The sequence below is a fragment of the Theropithecus gelada genome, chromosome 11 (genome assembly GCF_003255815.1).
Source record: "Theropithecus gelada isolate Dixy chromosome 11, Tgel_1.0, whole genome shotgun sequence".
Lineage (NCBI taxonomy): Eukaryota > Metazoa > Chordata > Mammalia > Primates > Cercopithecidae > Theropithecus > Theropithecus gelada.
In genome coordinates this window covers 72,033,282-72,046,297 of record NC_037679.1, presented here as the reverse complement: position 1 = coordinate 72,046,297, position 13,016 = coordinate 72,033,282, and the positions used below count along the sequence as shown (strand labels likewise).

The window sequence follows — 13,016 nt, the reverse complement described above, 5'->3', positions numbered from 1 at the left end:
GCCCTCTTGCTGATGTCAGGTCTGGGCACTATGACAGAGGCCGACTGCATGGGTCCTGTGAGCTCTTAGAATTGTGACAGAGAGTCAAGTTGTAACTGCCTGCACCTGCCCTCTGATCCATGAAGCCTGAGCTAAGTCAGGCCAATCTGCAGCAACAGATAATGGAGGTGGGGCTGAGTAGGGGCAGCGACCAAACATTTTAGCCTACTCTCTGCAGCGCCTACTAACTGCACATCTGGGCCAGCAGTTGCAAATTGAGGTCCCAAGGCGAAATAGGGCCTGCAGTTGTGCTCTGTTGCCCTGTTTCCATCAATTCCCTCCCTCCCTCCCTCTCTTCTTCTTTCCTTCCTCCAACAAACATTTAGTGAGCACTTACATGTAATGTGATACCACACGGGATATCACACATATCCCAGTACATGTCAGTGCTCACTAAATGTTTGTTGCAGGAAGGAAAGAAGAGGAGAGGATACAAAATTTCTGTTCTCCTGGAACTTACATGTTGGCTGGGGGAGAAAAGGAAAAATGCTAAGCACTGAAAGGGGGCTGGTAGTGCAAGACTGCAATTTTATTTTTATTTATTTATTTTTATTTTTAAGATGGAGTTTCACTCTTGTCACCTAGGCTGGAGTGCAGTGACACGGTCTCAGCTCACTGCAACCTCTGCCTCCCGGGTTCAAGTGATTTTCCTGCCTCAGCCTCCCGAGTAGCTGGGATTACAGGGGCCTGTCACCATGCCCGGCTAATTTTTGTATTTTTAGTAGAGACAGGGTTTCACCATGTTGGCCAGGGTGGTCTCGAACTCCTGACCTCAGGTAATCCACCCACCTTGACCTCACAAAATGCTAGGATTACAGGCGTGACCCACCGTGCCCGGGCAAGACTGCAATTTTAAATTGCGTGGTCAGGCCTCAGTGGAAGAGGACGTCGGATCAAGAACCTTGAAGAGGAGAAAGAGAGAGAGAGAGAGACAAACGGATGGGGAAGAGAAAGCCACTACAGAGGCCTTGAATGGGCCTGTGAGCCTGGTAAGCTCAGAGCAGCCAGGAGGCCAGTGTGGAGTAAGTCAAGGCCAGAGGGAGACCAGGGCCCACCCTACAGGACTTGAGGCCTCTGCACACTGAAACCATGGAGAATTTTGAGCTGAGGAGGCAAGTGATCTGATTCTTGTAATAGTGTTTTAAAAATTGTATCATTAAAAAATGAAAATCTATGCTGGCACTTACATATATTTTATTTAAGCCAGCAAATCATCCTTCCCGGGCCATGCAGTTCCCCAGCCCAACCTCAGCTCCATTGCTGTAACTCCTTCCCTTTCCCACGCTGACCCCTCGAGAGGGTCCCCCCGTGTCTCCACTGGCCCAACTCACTTTGCTGACTCTCGAGACCTTGTGAACACAGTTCTCACGGAGGCAGCGCAAGATGATATCGATGGCCTTTTTCACCTGCTCCTGGAACTGGGGGCTCGGCTTTAGGTGGTCCTGGATGAAGCGGTCCAGCTCCTTGGTGGGGATCTGAGACAGGTCCAAGGCCATTCCCGGCACAGAGGGGGCGACGCTGGCTGCCCCAGCGGGGCCGGGAGCTGGGCATGAAGGTGCTTTGCTCCCTGCTCTTGGGGACACAGCATCGAGGCTCTTGCTGTTTTCAGGGGTCTTCTGGTTAGGGTTTAGCTGGATGGGGTGGCCCAAACCTGAGCATCTGGCACGTGGAAGGCTCTGGAAGGTCGTTGAAGGAGCTGCCTCAGCCAGGTGCAGAGGTTCCTGCATCAACCCAGTGCCTTCTGTCCCCAGCTCCCGCCCTTTGTACAGTCAGGGTGACTGAGGCTTAGAGAGGGGAAGTGGGAGGGCCACAGCTAACCCACCTGGCATCTTTGGGCAGAGTTGAAAAAGGTGCCTTTCTGAAGGGATAAACTGCAAAATGGGTGCCCTTGTTATGGGCAGAAAGGCCTGGTAAGCAGACCATAGGTGCAGAAAAACAAAGGGCTCCTTCCCCCGGCAGTTTCAGCTTGAGCTTGGTGATAAGACCGTTTTACATGCCTGCTGCCCTGTGAATTTTTATTTATTTATTTATTTATTTGTTTATTTTTTGCGACGGAGTCTTACTCTGTCGCCCAGCCTGGAGTGCAAAGGAGTGATCACGGCTTATTGCAACCTCTGCCTCCCTGGTTCAAGCAATTCTCCTGCCTCAGCCCTTCGAGTAGCTGGGATTACAAGCACCCACCACCACGCCTGGCTAATTTTTGTATTTTTAGTAGAGACGAGGTTTCACCATGTTGTCCAGGCTGGTCTCGAACTCCTGACCTCAGGTAATCTGCCCGCCTCAGCCTCCCAATGTGTTGAGATTACAGGCGTGAGCCACCGCGCCCAGTCACCCCTGCTTTTAAAAGCCTGTTCTACACCATATGGCACATAGTAGATGCTCAGGAAATATTGGACACATAAAAAAAGTGCAAAACCCAAGGGTCCTGGGACCCCCTCACTTACCAGCCCCTGCCAAGGCTGCACTGGATCCCCCATCCCGTTCAGAAAGCATGGGTGGTCACAGCAGGATGCTGCCTCCTGGGCTAGCAAATCCCAGTGCCAGGCTGCCCCATTTCCCAGGTCCCATGTGGGGTCGGCTGGGTCCAGGATCACAGGCCTGCAATTTCAGAGAGACAAGAAAGTTCTGGTTAGCAAGAGGGCTCTAGAGTGAAACGGACCTGGTTCCAATCGCATCTCTGCTACTTTCCAGCTGTGTGACCTGGGACAAATGATTTACCTTCTCTGAACTTCAATTTCCTTGTCTGCAAAATGAGGATAACAACATTGCCTGCTTATCATTGTCAACCCTGGCTGCACGTTGGAATCACAAGACACCAGGATCCACTCTCAAGGGCTCTTGAGTTACATCCTACAATTCAGCAATTTCATTCCTAGGTATATTTCCAACAGATATGCATATGCACCAAAAAAACATGTCCAGAAATGTTTATAATGGCCCTATTTGTAATAACTCCAAGTTGAAAGAACTCAAATGCCCATCATCAGTAGAATGGACAACGTATTTTGATAAATTCACACAATGGAACACTATACAGCAACAAAAAAGAATGATCCACAACTGTATAGCTGAATCTCAAAGACTTAATCTTGAGAACAGAACAAGAAGCCAGACACAAAAGTACATGTGGCATGATTCCATTTAAATAAGATTTAAGAAAAGGCACAACTGTAATCTTAAAAGTGTAAGTGGGGTTATTTTGGAAGGTTACTGACTGAGAGGGGACCAGCGAGGTGCTGGAAATATTCTACCATGATCTGGGTGATGGTTTCAAAGTATGCAGTCTTCACACATTCATCAGAACATGCACTTTCTGCTATACATCAGCAAAACATTCACACATAAAACATGTGGGGTCAGGCACTGGTATATTTTTTAAAACTCCCCCAGGTAATTCTAATGTGCATCTGGGCTGAATCCAGTGAATTAAAACATGTACATGCAGCATTTTGCTTTGGCCTACACCCAAGCACTCAGTAGATGTGACTGATTTTACCCTTGTTAATTATCTCCCCCTGGGCCCAGGACAGGAGAACAGGTATTATTAGGAGGTACCTGGGTCTCTCAAGCTGCCGCTGCAAGAACTGCCCAACTGCAGGGTCCTCGAAGCCATAGTTGACAGTCCAGAAAACACACAGGTGCTGATGCTGTTGGATCAGGTCCAGGACAGTCCGGAGGCCTTCGGCCAGGCTGAAAGCATCCTTCTTACAGCCCTGCTCCCAGGCGAAGATGGTCAGCAATTCCAGAGCATAGACCGGGGGCAGCGTCTCCTCCCACAACCCCTGTAGGCACACCTGTGAGAGGGCATGGCAGGGGACTCAGAAGGATGAAGGAGAGGAAAGAGAGCCAGCTCTCTGCAGAACCAGACTGGGGACCTTCCAGGCTGAGACAAGATGCTGTGTTCCAAGCCTGTTCCAAGAACAAGTGGCATTTCTCACCAGCCCTCACTGGTAGCTTCAGCAAAGTGGTTGGCTCGTATGACGGGGGAGTGGTGGGAGGGAGGGGTGTAAGTTTCAAGTCCCAAGGAGGCAGGGAGCAGTCAGAGAGAAGCCAAGGGTAGTCTCAAATTGCTACCTATCCTCAAATAAAGGTGAAGCAGATCTGGGGTCCCAGTTCCGTGGATGGTTGGAGAAGGGCACCAAGTTGTCACCCTTTCACCCCTGGAGTGGGGTGGGGCAGCGGGCCAGGACTCTGTCCTTCCCTCCTCACTCCAGCTGTCTATCCCCCATCCCCAAATGCATGATTTCTATTTGTGAACCATACACTTGGGATCTCCATGTACCAGGGAGGAATTACTCCATGCCAAGGCAAGAATCCCAGGCCTCTGAGTAAGTCCAGAGGGGATGCTTCAGCTTGCCAGAAGGTGACCCACCTGACTAGAAGCACCCAGCATCTCCACATTCCCTCCACTCACGCCCTCTCTTTGGGGGGATAAACACACCTGGGTGCACATGTGTACCCACCACCCAGATCAAGATAGAATTTCTAATGCCCAACCAAGCTGGCTCCACAGTTGTATTAATTAATTACTTAATTTATAGACAGAGTATTGCTCTGTTGCCCAGGCTGAAGTGCAGTGGCTCAATCATAGGTCACTGCAGCCTTGAACTCCTGGGCTCAAGTGATCTTCCCACCTCAGCCTCCTGCATAGAGAGGACCACAGGCATGAGCCACCATATCCAGCAGTTTGCCCTTTTAAGAAGTACCAGGCTATTAGCATTTTCTGCCCCTGGAGAATCCTATGTGGAAAGAACCTGAGTAAGATTTACCAACGCATATATTTATTTATGTGCAAGTGGAGGAAACAGAGGCCCAGAGAAGGCTAGGAACTTGTCCAGGATCACACAGCAAGAAGATGGCTGAGCCAGAATTGGAATCCAGAATCTCCTAGATAGACTGCTTATGATGACTGGTCCATCAGAATGACCAAGCCATGTGCTGGAAGATTTTGGGGGAGCTTGTTCCCCCATCTCCAGGCATAGACTTGGCACACTTTTCCCAGTGCATAAGAGTCTGGCAACAAACATGAACAGAGCAAGGGAGCATCCCTGAGGCTGGGGAGGGAGGTGTACCACCTCCACATTTCCTCATACCATACCAGACAGGCCAAAGTCCTGAATATGAACAGAAATACAATGGGAAACAATACGATGGCAGGAAATATGAAAGAGTCATTTTACAAAGTCAGGATAGGGAAAGACCTCTTTTTTTTTTTTTCTTGAGATGGAGTCTGGCTCTGTCACCCAGACCGGAGTGCAGTGGTGCAATCTTGGCTTACTGCAACCTCTGCCTCCTGGGTTCTAGTGATTCTCCTGCCGCAGCCTTCCAAGTAACTGGAATTACAGGTGTGTGCCACTACGCTTGGCTACATTTTGTATTTTTAGTAGAGACAGGGTTTCACCATGTTGGCCAGGCTGGTCTTGAACTCCTGACCTCAAGTGATCCACCTGCCTCGGCCACTCAAAGTGCTGGGATTCCAGCCGTGAGCCACTGCACCTGGCAGGATAGAGAAAGACTTCTTAAGATACACTAAGAGGCCGGGCACGGTGGCTCAAGCCTGTAATCCCAGCACTTTGGGAGGCTGAGATGGGCGGACCACGAGGTCAGGAGATCGAGACCATCCTGGCTAACACGGTGAAACCCCATCTCTACTAAAAAATACAAAAAACTAGCCAGGTGAGGTGGCGGCACCTGTAGTCCCAGCTACTCGGGAGGCTGAGGCAGGAGAATGGCGTAAACCTGGGAGGCGGAGCTTGCAGTGAGCTGAGATCCGGCCACCGCACTCCAGCCTGGGTGACAGAGCCAGACTCCATCTCAAAAAAAAAAAAAAAAAAAAAAAGATACACTAAGAATAACTCATTTTTCAAAGGATATATCTGAGTACATTAAAATTTAAATATTTTGTCCTACAAATAACCTTTAAACAAAGCAAAAGCCCAAGTCACAGACTGGAAGAATACTGGAAGAATGCATTATATTAACTAAATAAGGATCAGTATCCACAATATATAAAAAGCTTCAACAAATCAATAACAAGACAGCTAACCCAGGAGAAAATAATGCACAAGGTACATAAACAGATAATTTCCAGAAAGAGAACATGAATGGCCACTAAATGTATGACAACAGTTTCACGACTATGGAAGTACAAAGCAAATAGTCACATGTCTGGAGCAACCCTCCCAAGGGGCTTCACCTGGTGGTACCAGTGCTTCACTAGCAAGATCAGGTTCTTCAACTTGGCTGGGCGAATGTTCACAAAGTCCCTCCGCAGTTCTGTGAAGCAGGCCGCATGCTCGCCCCCTTGGCAGCCACTGTTGAGGAGGGTAGAGTAGACTTGTGGCTTGGGTTTGATGCGAGAGCCGGCCTGACCTGTTGGTGTGAAGCACTGTGAGTTAGGAAGGGCACTGAGGACACAGGATGGAGGGCGGTGGGCAGCCCACAGGCTGAGGTGGAAGGATTGCTTGAACCCAGGATGGAGGTTGCCGAGCTCGGCCTGGGGCACTGAGAGAGAATGGGAAGAATTTGGAGGGGAAGAAATCTGCCAACATGGGAGTCGGGGGACTGGGAAGAGAGCCTGGAGCTTTTCAGGAGTCTGGGAAGAAAAGCAGCCCTCCAGAATGCAGTAGGAGAGTCCCTCCCTCCCAAATGGCCAGGCAGTCCTTGGAGCAACAGCTCAAAGAAGAGCAGCTGCATTCTAAGATGGTTAAACAGGAAAGATACTTCCAGCTGAGTCAGCAGTACCTGCAGCCTGGCAGCTCTCTCCTCCCTCCGTGAGCCTTCCTCGAAACACCACTCTACATACCCTTAATTAAGAGGTGTCATAGAGAGGAAAATGATGCCCAAGCAATAAAAGGCAAAAAGCCCTCATCCTTTAGCAGTGGTTGTTGATATTTTTTACTACAGGCCTGGGGCTGTGGCTCACACCTGTAATCCCAGCACTTTGGGTGGCCGAGGTGGGCAGTTCACCTGAGGTCAGGCGTTCGAGACCAGCCTGGCCAACATCATGAAACTCTCTCTCTACTAAAAATATACAAAAATTAGCCAGTCATGGTGGCACTCGCCTGTAATCCCAGCTACTCCAGAGGCTGAAGCACGAGAATCGCTTGAACTCAAGAGGCTGAGGTTGCAGTGAGCTGAGATCATGCCACTGCACTCCAGCCTGAGGCACAGAGCGAGATCAGAAAAAAAAAACAAAAACAAAAACAAAAAACTCTCTATCTATCTATCTATCTATCTATCTATCTATCTATCTATCTATATTTTACTGCATACTGGGCACTGGACTGAAGGTCTTTACATGTATCTCCACCACAACCCTATGAGGCAAGTACAGTTCTTCATCCCATTTGATAGCTGAGAAAGCTGAGGCACAGAGAAATTCCATGCTTTGCCCAAGGTTATACCGCCAGCATGTGATGGAGTCAGGATTTGAGCTCAGAGCCGGTGGACTTTACAGGATGCACCTTTTCCTCCACCACTCCCATGGGCATGACTTGGGAGAAGTAAACACTCTCCATAATTCCCTGAGGTTGCTGCTACCGCTTGCCTGCTGTGTGGCTTTGGGTGGGTCACTGTATGTCTCTGAGCCTCAGTTTCCCCATTGGTGAAACTGAAGCTGAAACAGTACAGACCTCATAGGTTTGTTGTGAAGAACTGATGAGATAAAACATGTCAAGTTCTTGGAATAGTTAAGCATTTAATAAGTAGTAACCATTATGACTAATATATGTGTACCCAGCCTGGGTGTGGTGGCTCATGCCTGTAATCCTAGCACTTTAGGAGGCTGAGGCAGGTGGATTATTTGAGCCCAAAAGTTCAAGACCAGCCTACTGGTCTTGGTGAAACCCTATCTCTATTAAAAAAAAAAAAATTAGCCAGACATGGTGGTGCATGCCTGTAGTCCCAGCTACTCGGGAGGCTGAGGTGGGAGGATTGCTGGAACCCAAGATGGAGGTTGCAGTGAGCCAAGATCATGCCACTACACTCCAACCTGGGTGAGAATGAGACCCTGTCTTAAAAATGTGTGTGTGTGTGTGTGTGTGTGTGTGTGTGTACCTAGTAAGTGGATACACTAGGCATGGGGTACCAGGCATAGGGGATGTGGCTACCTGACCAAAGGATAAAGCTATCCCCCAGATCATCAAGGTAAATAATGATAATAATAACAATAATAATAGAAACAACAATAATAGAAATAATAGCAAACACTCTTACAACCCTTACCACATGCTAGACATGTTTTTTTTTTTTTTTTTTTAAGAAGTCTTAGACAGATTGTAGTGGCAAAATCACAGCCCCCTGCAGCCTCCACTGCCTGGACTCAAACAATCCTCCCACCTCAGCCTCCCCAGTAGCTGGGACCACAGGGAGGCATGCACTACTACACCTGGCTATTTTTTAAATTATTATTATTTGTAGAGACTAGAGCTTGCTGTTTTGCCAAGGCTGATCTTGAACTCCTGGGCTCAAGCAATCCTCTCATCTTGGCCTCCCAAAGCTGGGATTACAGGCATGAGCCACTGCGCCTGGCCCACTAGGCACACTTCTATGTTTGATTACATATATTAATGCATTTAATTCTTCTGACAACTCGATAAGATTACTAATATCCCCATTGGTATTATCCTCATTTTACAGATGAGGACACAAAGACATATTTTTATCTTAACTCAAGCACAGGTATATTACGAAGAATGCAAAAATCACATTAATGTTTTCAAGATAAAATACAAGATTTTGCAGAAATCTGGTTTTGTCCCCAGGCCCCTACTGCTAGCCACATGTCCACTTGGCTTAGCTTTCGGGAATATTTGTGGAAGGGCTGAGCAGTAACTGCTCCAGGCAGTGGCTGAGGGAAACTACCAGATGCCTGTGGGAGGGCCAAGCATCTTGACAGCAGGACTACAGATCCAGGAGGAACTGGGCTTTCTCTGCCTTTGTCTGGCACAAGTCCAATATGTTTAGTCCCCAGACTGAGGCTGAGAGAGGGGTAGAGGCTGGCCCAGGTCACATAGCAAGTCGGTGGCTGGGCTAGAATTGGAAGTCCTGTGTTGTTCCCAGTGATCTTGCCCCCAACCCTGGAACAGTCCAGGAACCCCTCACCCAGGACATCGAAGGCAGGCACCAGGCTAACATCCATCCAGTCCTCAAGATCTATAGATGTCAGGCGGAACTGCAGGGCCCCAGGCACGCTCTGCTGAGGAAACTTGAGGCTCAGACCAGGGACTGGGTTCTGCCACCAGGATTCCAGCAATGCCCGCATCTCACTAAGGATCTCTGCACGGCGGGCCCTCTGGTCCATGTAGCTCTTGAAGCAGTCGAGGAAGATGACAAGTTCAGAATCACAGCCACCCTTGAGAGCTGTGCCCCGGCCAGAGGAGCCTCCCTGGGCAGAGAAAAATAACTCAGAATTTCATACTGTCCAATTCTAGTGGCCTTGCAACCTGGCAGGCGACTTAAGTGAGGTGAGGGTGCTGGGGAGAGACTGTGGCCACATAGCTCTAGATGTTGAAGCCACGCAGGAATGTGGGTCCAGGGTAGCCAGGCTTGAGATTTCAAGAGAAGCAATTTTAATATGTAAATCCATGATTATTTTTTCCATAGAAACAGGGTCTTGTTCTGTCACCCAGGCTGGAATGCAGTGACATAATCATGCTCACTGTGGCCTTGAACTCCTGGGCTCGAGTGATCCTCCTGCCTCAGCCTCTCAAGTAGTTGAGACTACAGGCACATGCCACCATGCCTGGCTAGTTTTTACACTTTTTTTTTTTTTTAAAGAGACGGGGTCTTGCTATGTTGCCCAGGCTGGAGTGCAGTGGTTATTCACAGACACGATTATAGCTCACTGCAGCTTGGAACTCCTGGGCTCGAGTGATCTTCCTGCCTCAGCCTCCCAAGTATCTGAGACTACAGGCATGCACCACCATGCTGGGCTAAATCCATAATTTTTATTTTAGTTTTATTTTTGAGACAAAGTCTTGCTCTGTTGCCCAGGCTGGAGTGCTGTGGCACTATCTCAGCTCACTGCAACCTCCATCTCATGAGTTCAAGCGATTCTCCCACCTCAGCCTCCCGAGTAGCTGGGACTACAGGTGTGCACCACCACGCCTGGCTAATTTTTGTATTTTTAGTAGAGATGGGGTTTCACCATGTTGGCCAGGCTGGTCTCGAATTTCTGACCTGAAGCGATCTGCCCTCCTTGACCTCCCAAAGTGCTAGGATTACAGGCCAAGTAAGCCACTGTGCCAGGCCTATAGCCATGATTTTTAAATGTTGGCAACTAACTTTTTAAAAATTCAAGACCACAGGTAAAAGAAATTCTGCTTTGCAGAACACACGTTCGCAATCTTTGCTCAGAATGGGTACAGAACTGTGGTATGACTCAATTTCTGAGACCTGTGTGATCAGTGTTTCTTTCAGCAAAACTTCCAACCTGAGGATTTGGAAAAGAAACTCCTAAACATTGTCAGAGACACTGTTCTGTGTCTGGGATCTGACGTCTCTACTCTCACTTCCAACACAAAACAACTGTGATGTAGTTGCATGTGGTTGCAGATATGGGGAGTGAGGCTCAGACGGTGAAATGAGTTACACAGCCAGTAAACAGCAAGAACCAGGATGGAGCCCTCCAGGAGCAAGTCTTGCCCCAAACTGGGACCCCCTACTTATCCCGATGATTATGCCAGTCCTTTTACTTCCAGCTCCCGCAATGTGGGGGCTGCTGACAAAGTGGGAAGAGGGACTATTACAGGCTGGGCACTTCCTGCACGTTTCACACACTTTCATTGAACCTTCCTCACAGCCCCGGAAGGAAGGTACCAATTTACAAAAGAGGAAGCAAAAGCACAGTGCTCACTTTATAAAGGAGGAAATGAAAGCACACGGAGATTGTGCTCGAGACCCCCCGCCTGCTGTACCCCTTTCCAGGGAAGCTAGGGATGCCAGGACTTTCTCTTGCTGCACAGAAATCCCTCCTGTCCATCTCCGAGGTAGAAACAGGACTTCACACCTCCTAGGCAACAAGTGTGTCCTCCTTCCCCACCTCCCAAGCTGAGAGTCAGCCCCAGGAAACCACTAGGTGCTCTGAGGCCATTTCTACTCTGCGTTTTCACTCCCTCTCCTGACAACCTCCAAATCTGCTTTAGCACACCCAGGTTCCCTGGGTCCATCCGCTCCTGGTACCCCCGAATTTACCCTGAGGATAAGGGAGCTCATGACTTGTCTCCTCCCTGAATCTGCGAGTGTCCTGGGATCACAGTGGCAGTGTGGCTGTATTTAAGTGACAAAAAGTGACCTGGAGCCTGGGCAACATGGTGAAATCTCATCTCTACAAAATATGCAAAAATTACCTGGGCACAGTGGCTCACACCTGTAATCCCAGCACTTTGAGAGGCCAGGGCAAGTTGATCACTTGAGCCCAAGAGTTCCAGACCAGCCTGGGCAACACGGCAAAACTCTATCTCTATAAAAAAAATGCGAATAATTAGCCAGGAGTGGTAGTGTGTGCCTGTAGTGCCAGCTACTTGGGAGGCTGAGGTATGAGAATAACTTGAGCCCGGGAGGCGGAGGTTGCAGTGAGCCAAGATCGTGCTACTGCACTCCAGCCTGGGTGACACAGTGAGACCCTGTCTCAAAGAAAAAAAAAAAAAGTGACTCAGAGCAGTAGTTTAGCGTTTAGCCTCAGTTTCCCTATCCATGAAACAGGTACAATAATACCTACCTCACTGAATGTGGGGATGAAACGAGGTAATACTCATTTAATGAGATAATTTTCATTGCTATTTGGTAATGTCTCCATAAATTGGGCTATTCTGGCTGTTACAGAGTATTATTACTTCCGTATCCTTAGGGTCTGGCATAGTGTGAGGCCCCCAGCCTGTTTGAATGACTGGGTGAATGAGTGAGTGAGTGAATGAAAATGGGAGAGGCAGCCTCTGAGAGCAGAGATGCAGGAATCAGGCTACTTGGATTTGAATCCTGGCTGGGCCTCTTACAGGATTGGACACGTCACTGTGCCTCTCTGTGCCTCAGTTTCTCCATCTGTCAAGCAGACTTAAGAGTACCTACCTGGCTCGTATGTTCAGGGGACTTAGCACAGGGCTGGCACATTGGAAGTGTTTGTTAAAGAAATGAATGAGAGGTGCACAAGTGGATAAAAGCCACCCCCACCTTAAGGCTATGTGAGGCTTAAGCGTCCTCCCAGGACTGTCCCCTTTGGACACATAAAGACCCCGAGGCGGCACCTCACCTTGACGATTTTCAGCACCCGCGGGGCAGCAGCTCCGGGGCGGCCCCTGCGCTCCCTCAAGGCAGCGGCCAGGGCGCCCAGGGCGCGCCGCGTCGTCTCTGTGAACTCCTTCCGCGGCTGCAGCCTTGTGGCCACGAACCTGTCCAGCTCGCTGGCCGGGGTGCGGTACAAGTCCATGGCCACCTGCCGCAGCTGCAAGGGGAAGCAGGGCTCTGGCGCGGCCTTCAGATTTCTGGTTTCCCTGCTCGGCTCTCCGCACCACGCCCAGCTCGGCAGAACCTAGGTCGTCGGTCTCGCGAGTGGCGTGAAATGGGGACCAGCACTGCTGGTCCTGTCTTCCTTAGGTTTCACTCCTCCTCCCCAAACTTGGTAAATTCCCTGCTTTCAGTTTCGTTTCTTTCTAGCAGCTCCTGGATCTGGCACCCGCTTCCTGGCTCCCTTCCCAGCTACAACTTCCTCTCCTTCCTCTCCTTGCTTCCAGCCGTCCCTGCAACCACCAGCTGCAACGAACTAATCACAACCTAACAAAGTATCTTGACAGAAGCAGGTCCACAGAACGTATGGGTACATACTGAGTAACATNTTTTTTTTTTTTTTGAGACAGAGTCTGGCTCTGTCACCCAGGCTGAGTGCAGTGGCCGGATCTCGGCTCACTGCAAGCTCCACCTCCCGGGTTCACACCATTCTCCTGCCTCAGCCTTGCGAGTAGCTGGGACTACAGGTGCCC

At 49.4% G+C, this 13,016-nt stretch overlaps 1 protein-coding gene across 1 annotated transcript in view; it reads right to left on the bottom strand.

Moving 5' to 3' along the window:
• Positions 1 to 12,644, bottom strand: part of OAS3 (2'-5'-oligoadenylate synthetase 3) — a 28,561-nt gene extending 15,917 nt beyond the window's left edge. Inside the window, exons 1-6 of the mRNA XM_025401132.1 lie at positions 12,290 to 12,644; positions 9,145 to 9,427; positions 6,236 to 6,411; positions 3,595 to 3,833; positions 2,484 to 2,637; positions 1,371 to 1,715 (exon numbers count right to left, since the gene is read on the bottom strand). Of these exons, the coding sequence (XP_025256917.1) occupies positions 1,371 to 1,715; positions 2,484 to 2,637; positions 3,595 to 3,833; positions 6,236 to 6,411; positions 9,145 to 9,427; positions 12,290 to 12,466 (1,374 nt within the window). The 5' untranslated portion in view covers positions 12,467 to 12,644. The remainder of the gene's footprint in view (positions 1 to 1,370; positions 1,716 to 2,483; positions 2,638 to 3,594; positions 3,834 to 6,235; positions 6,412 to 9,144; positions 9,428 to 12,289) is intronic.
• Positions 12,645 to 13,016: the final 372 nt, after the last annotated feature.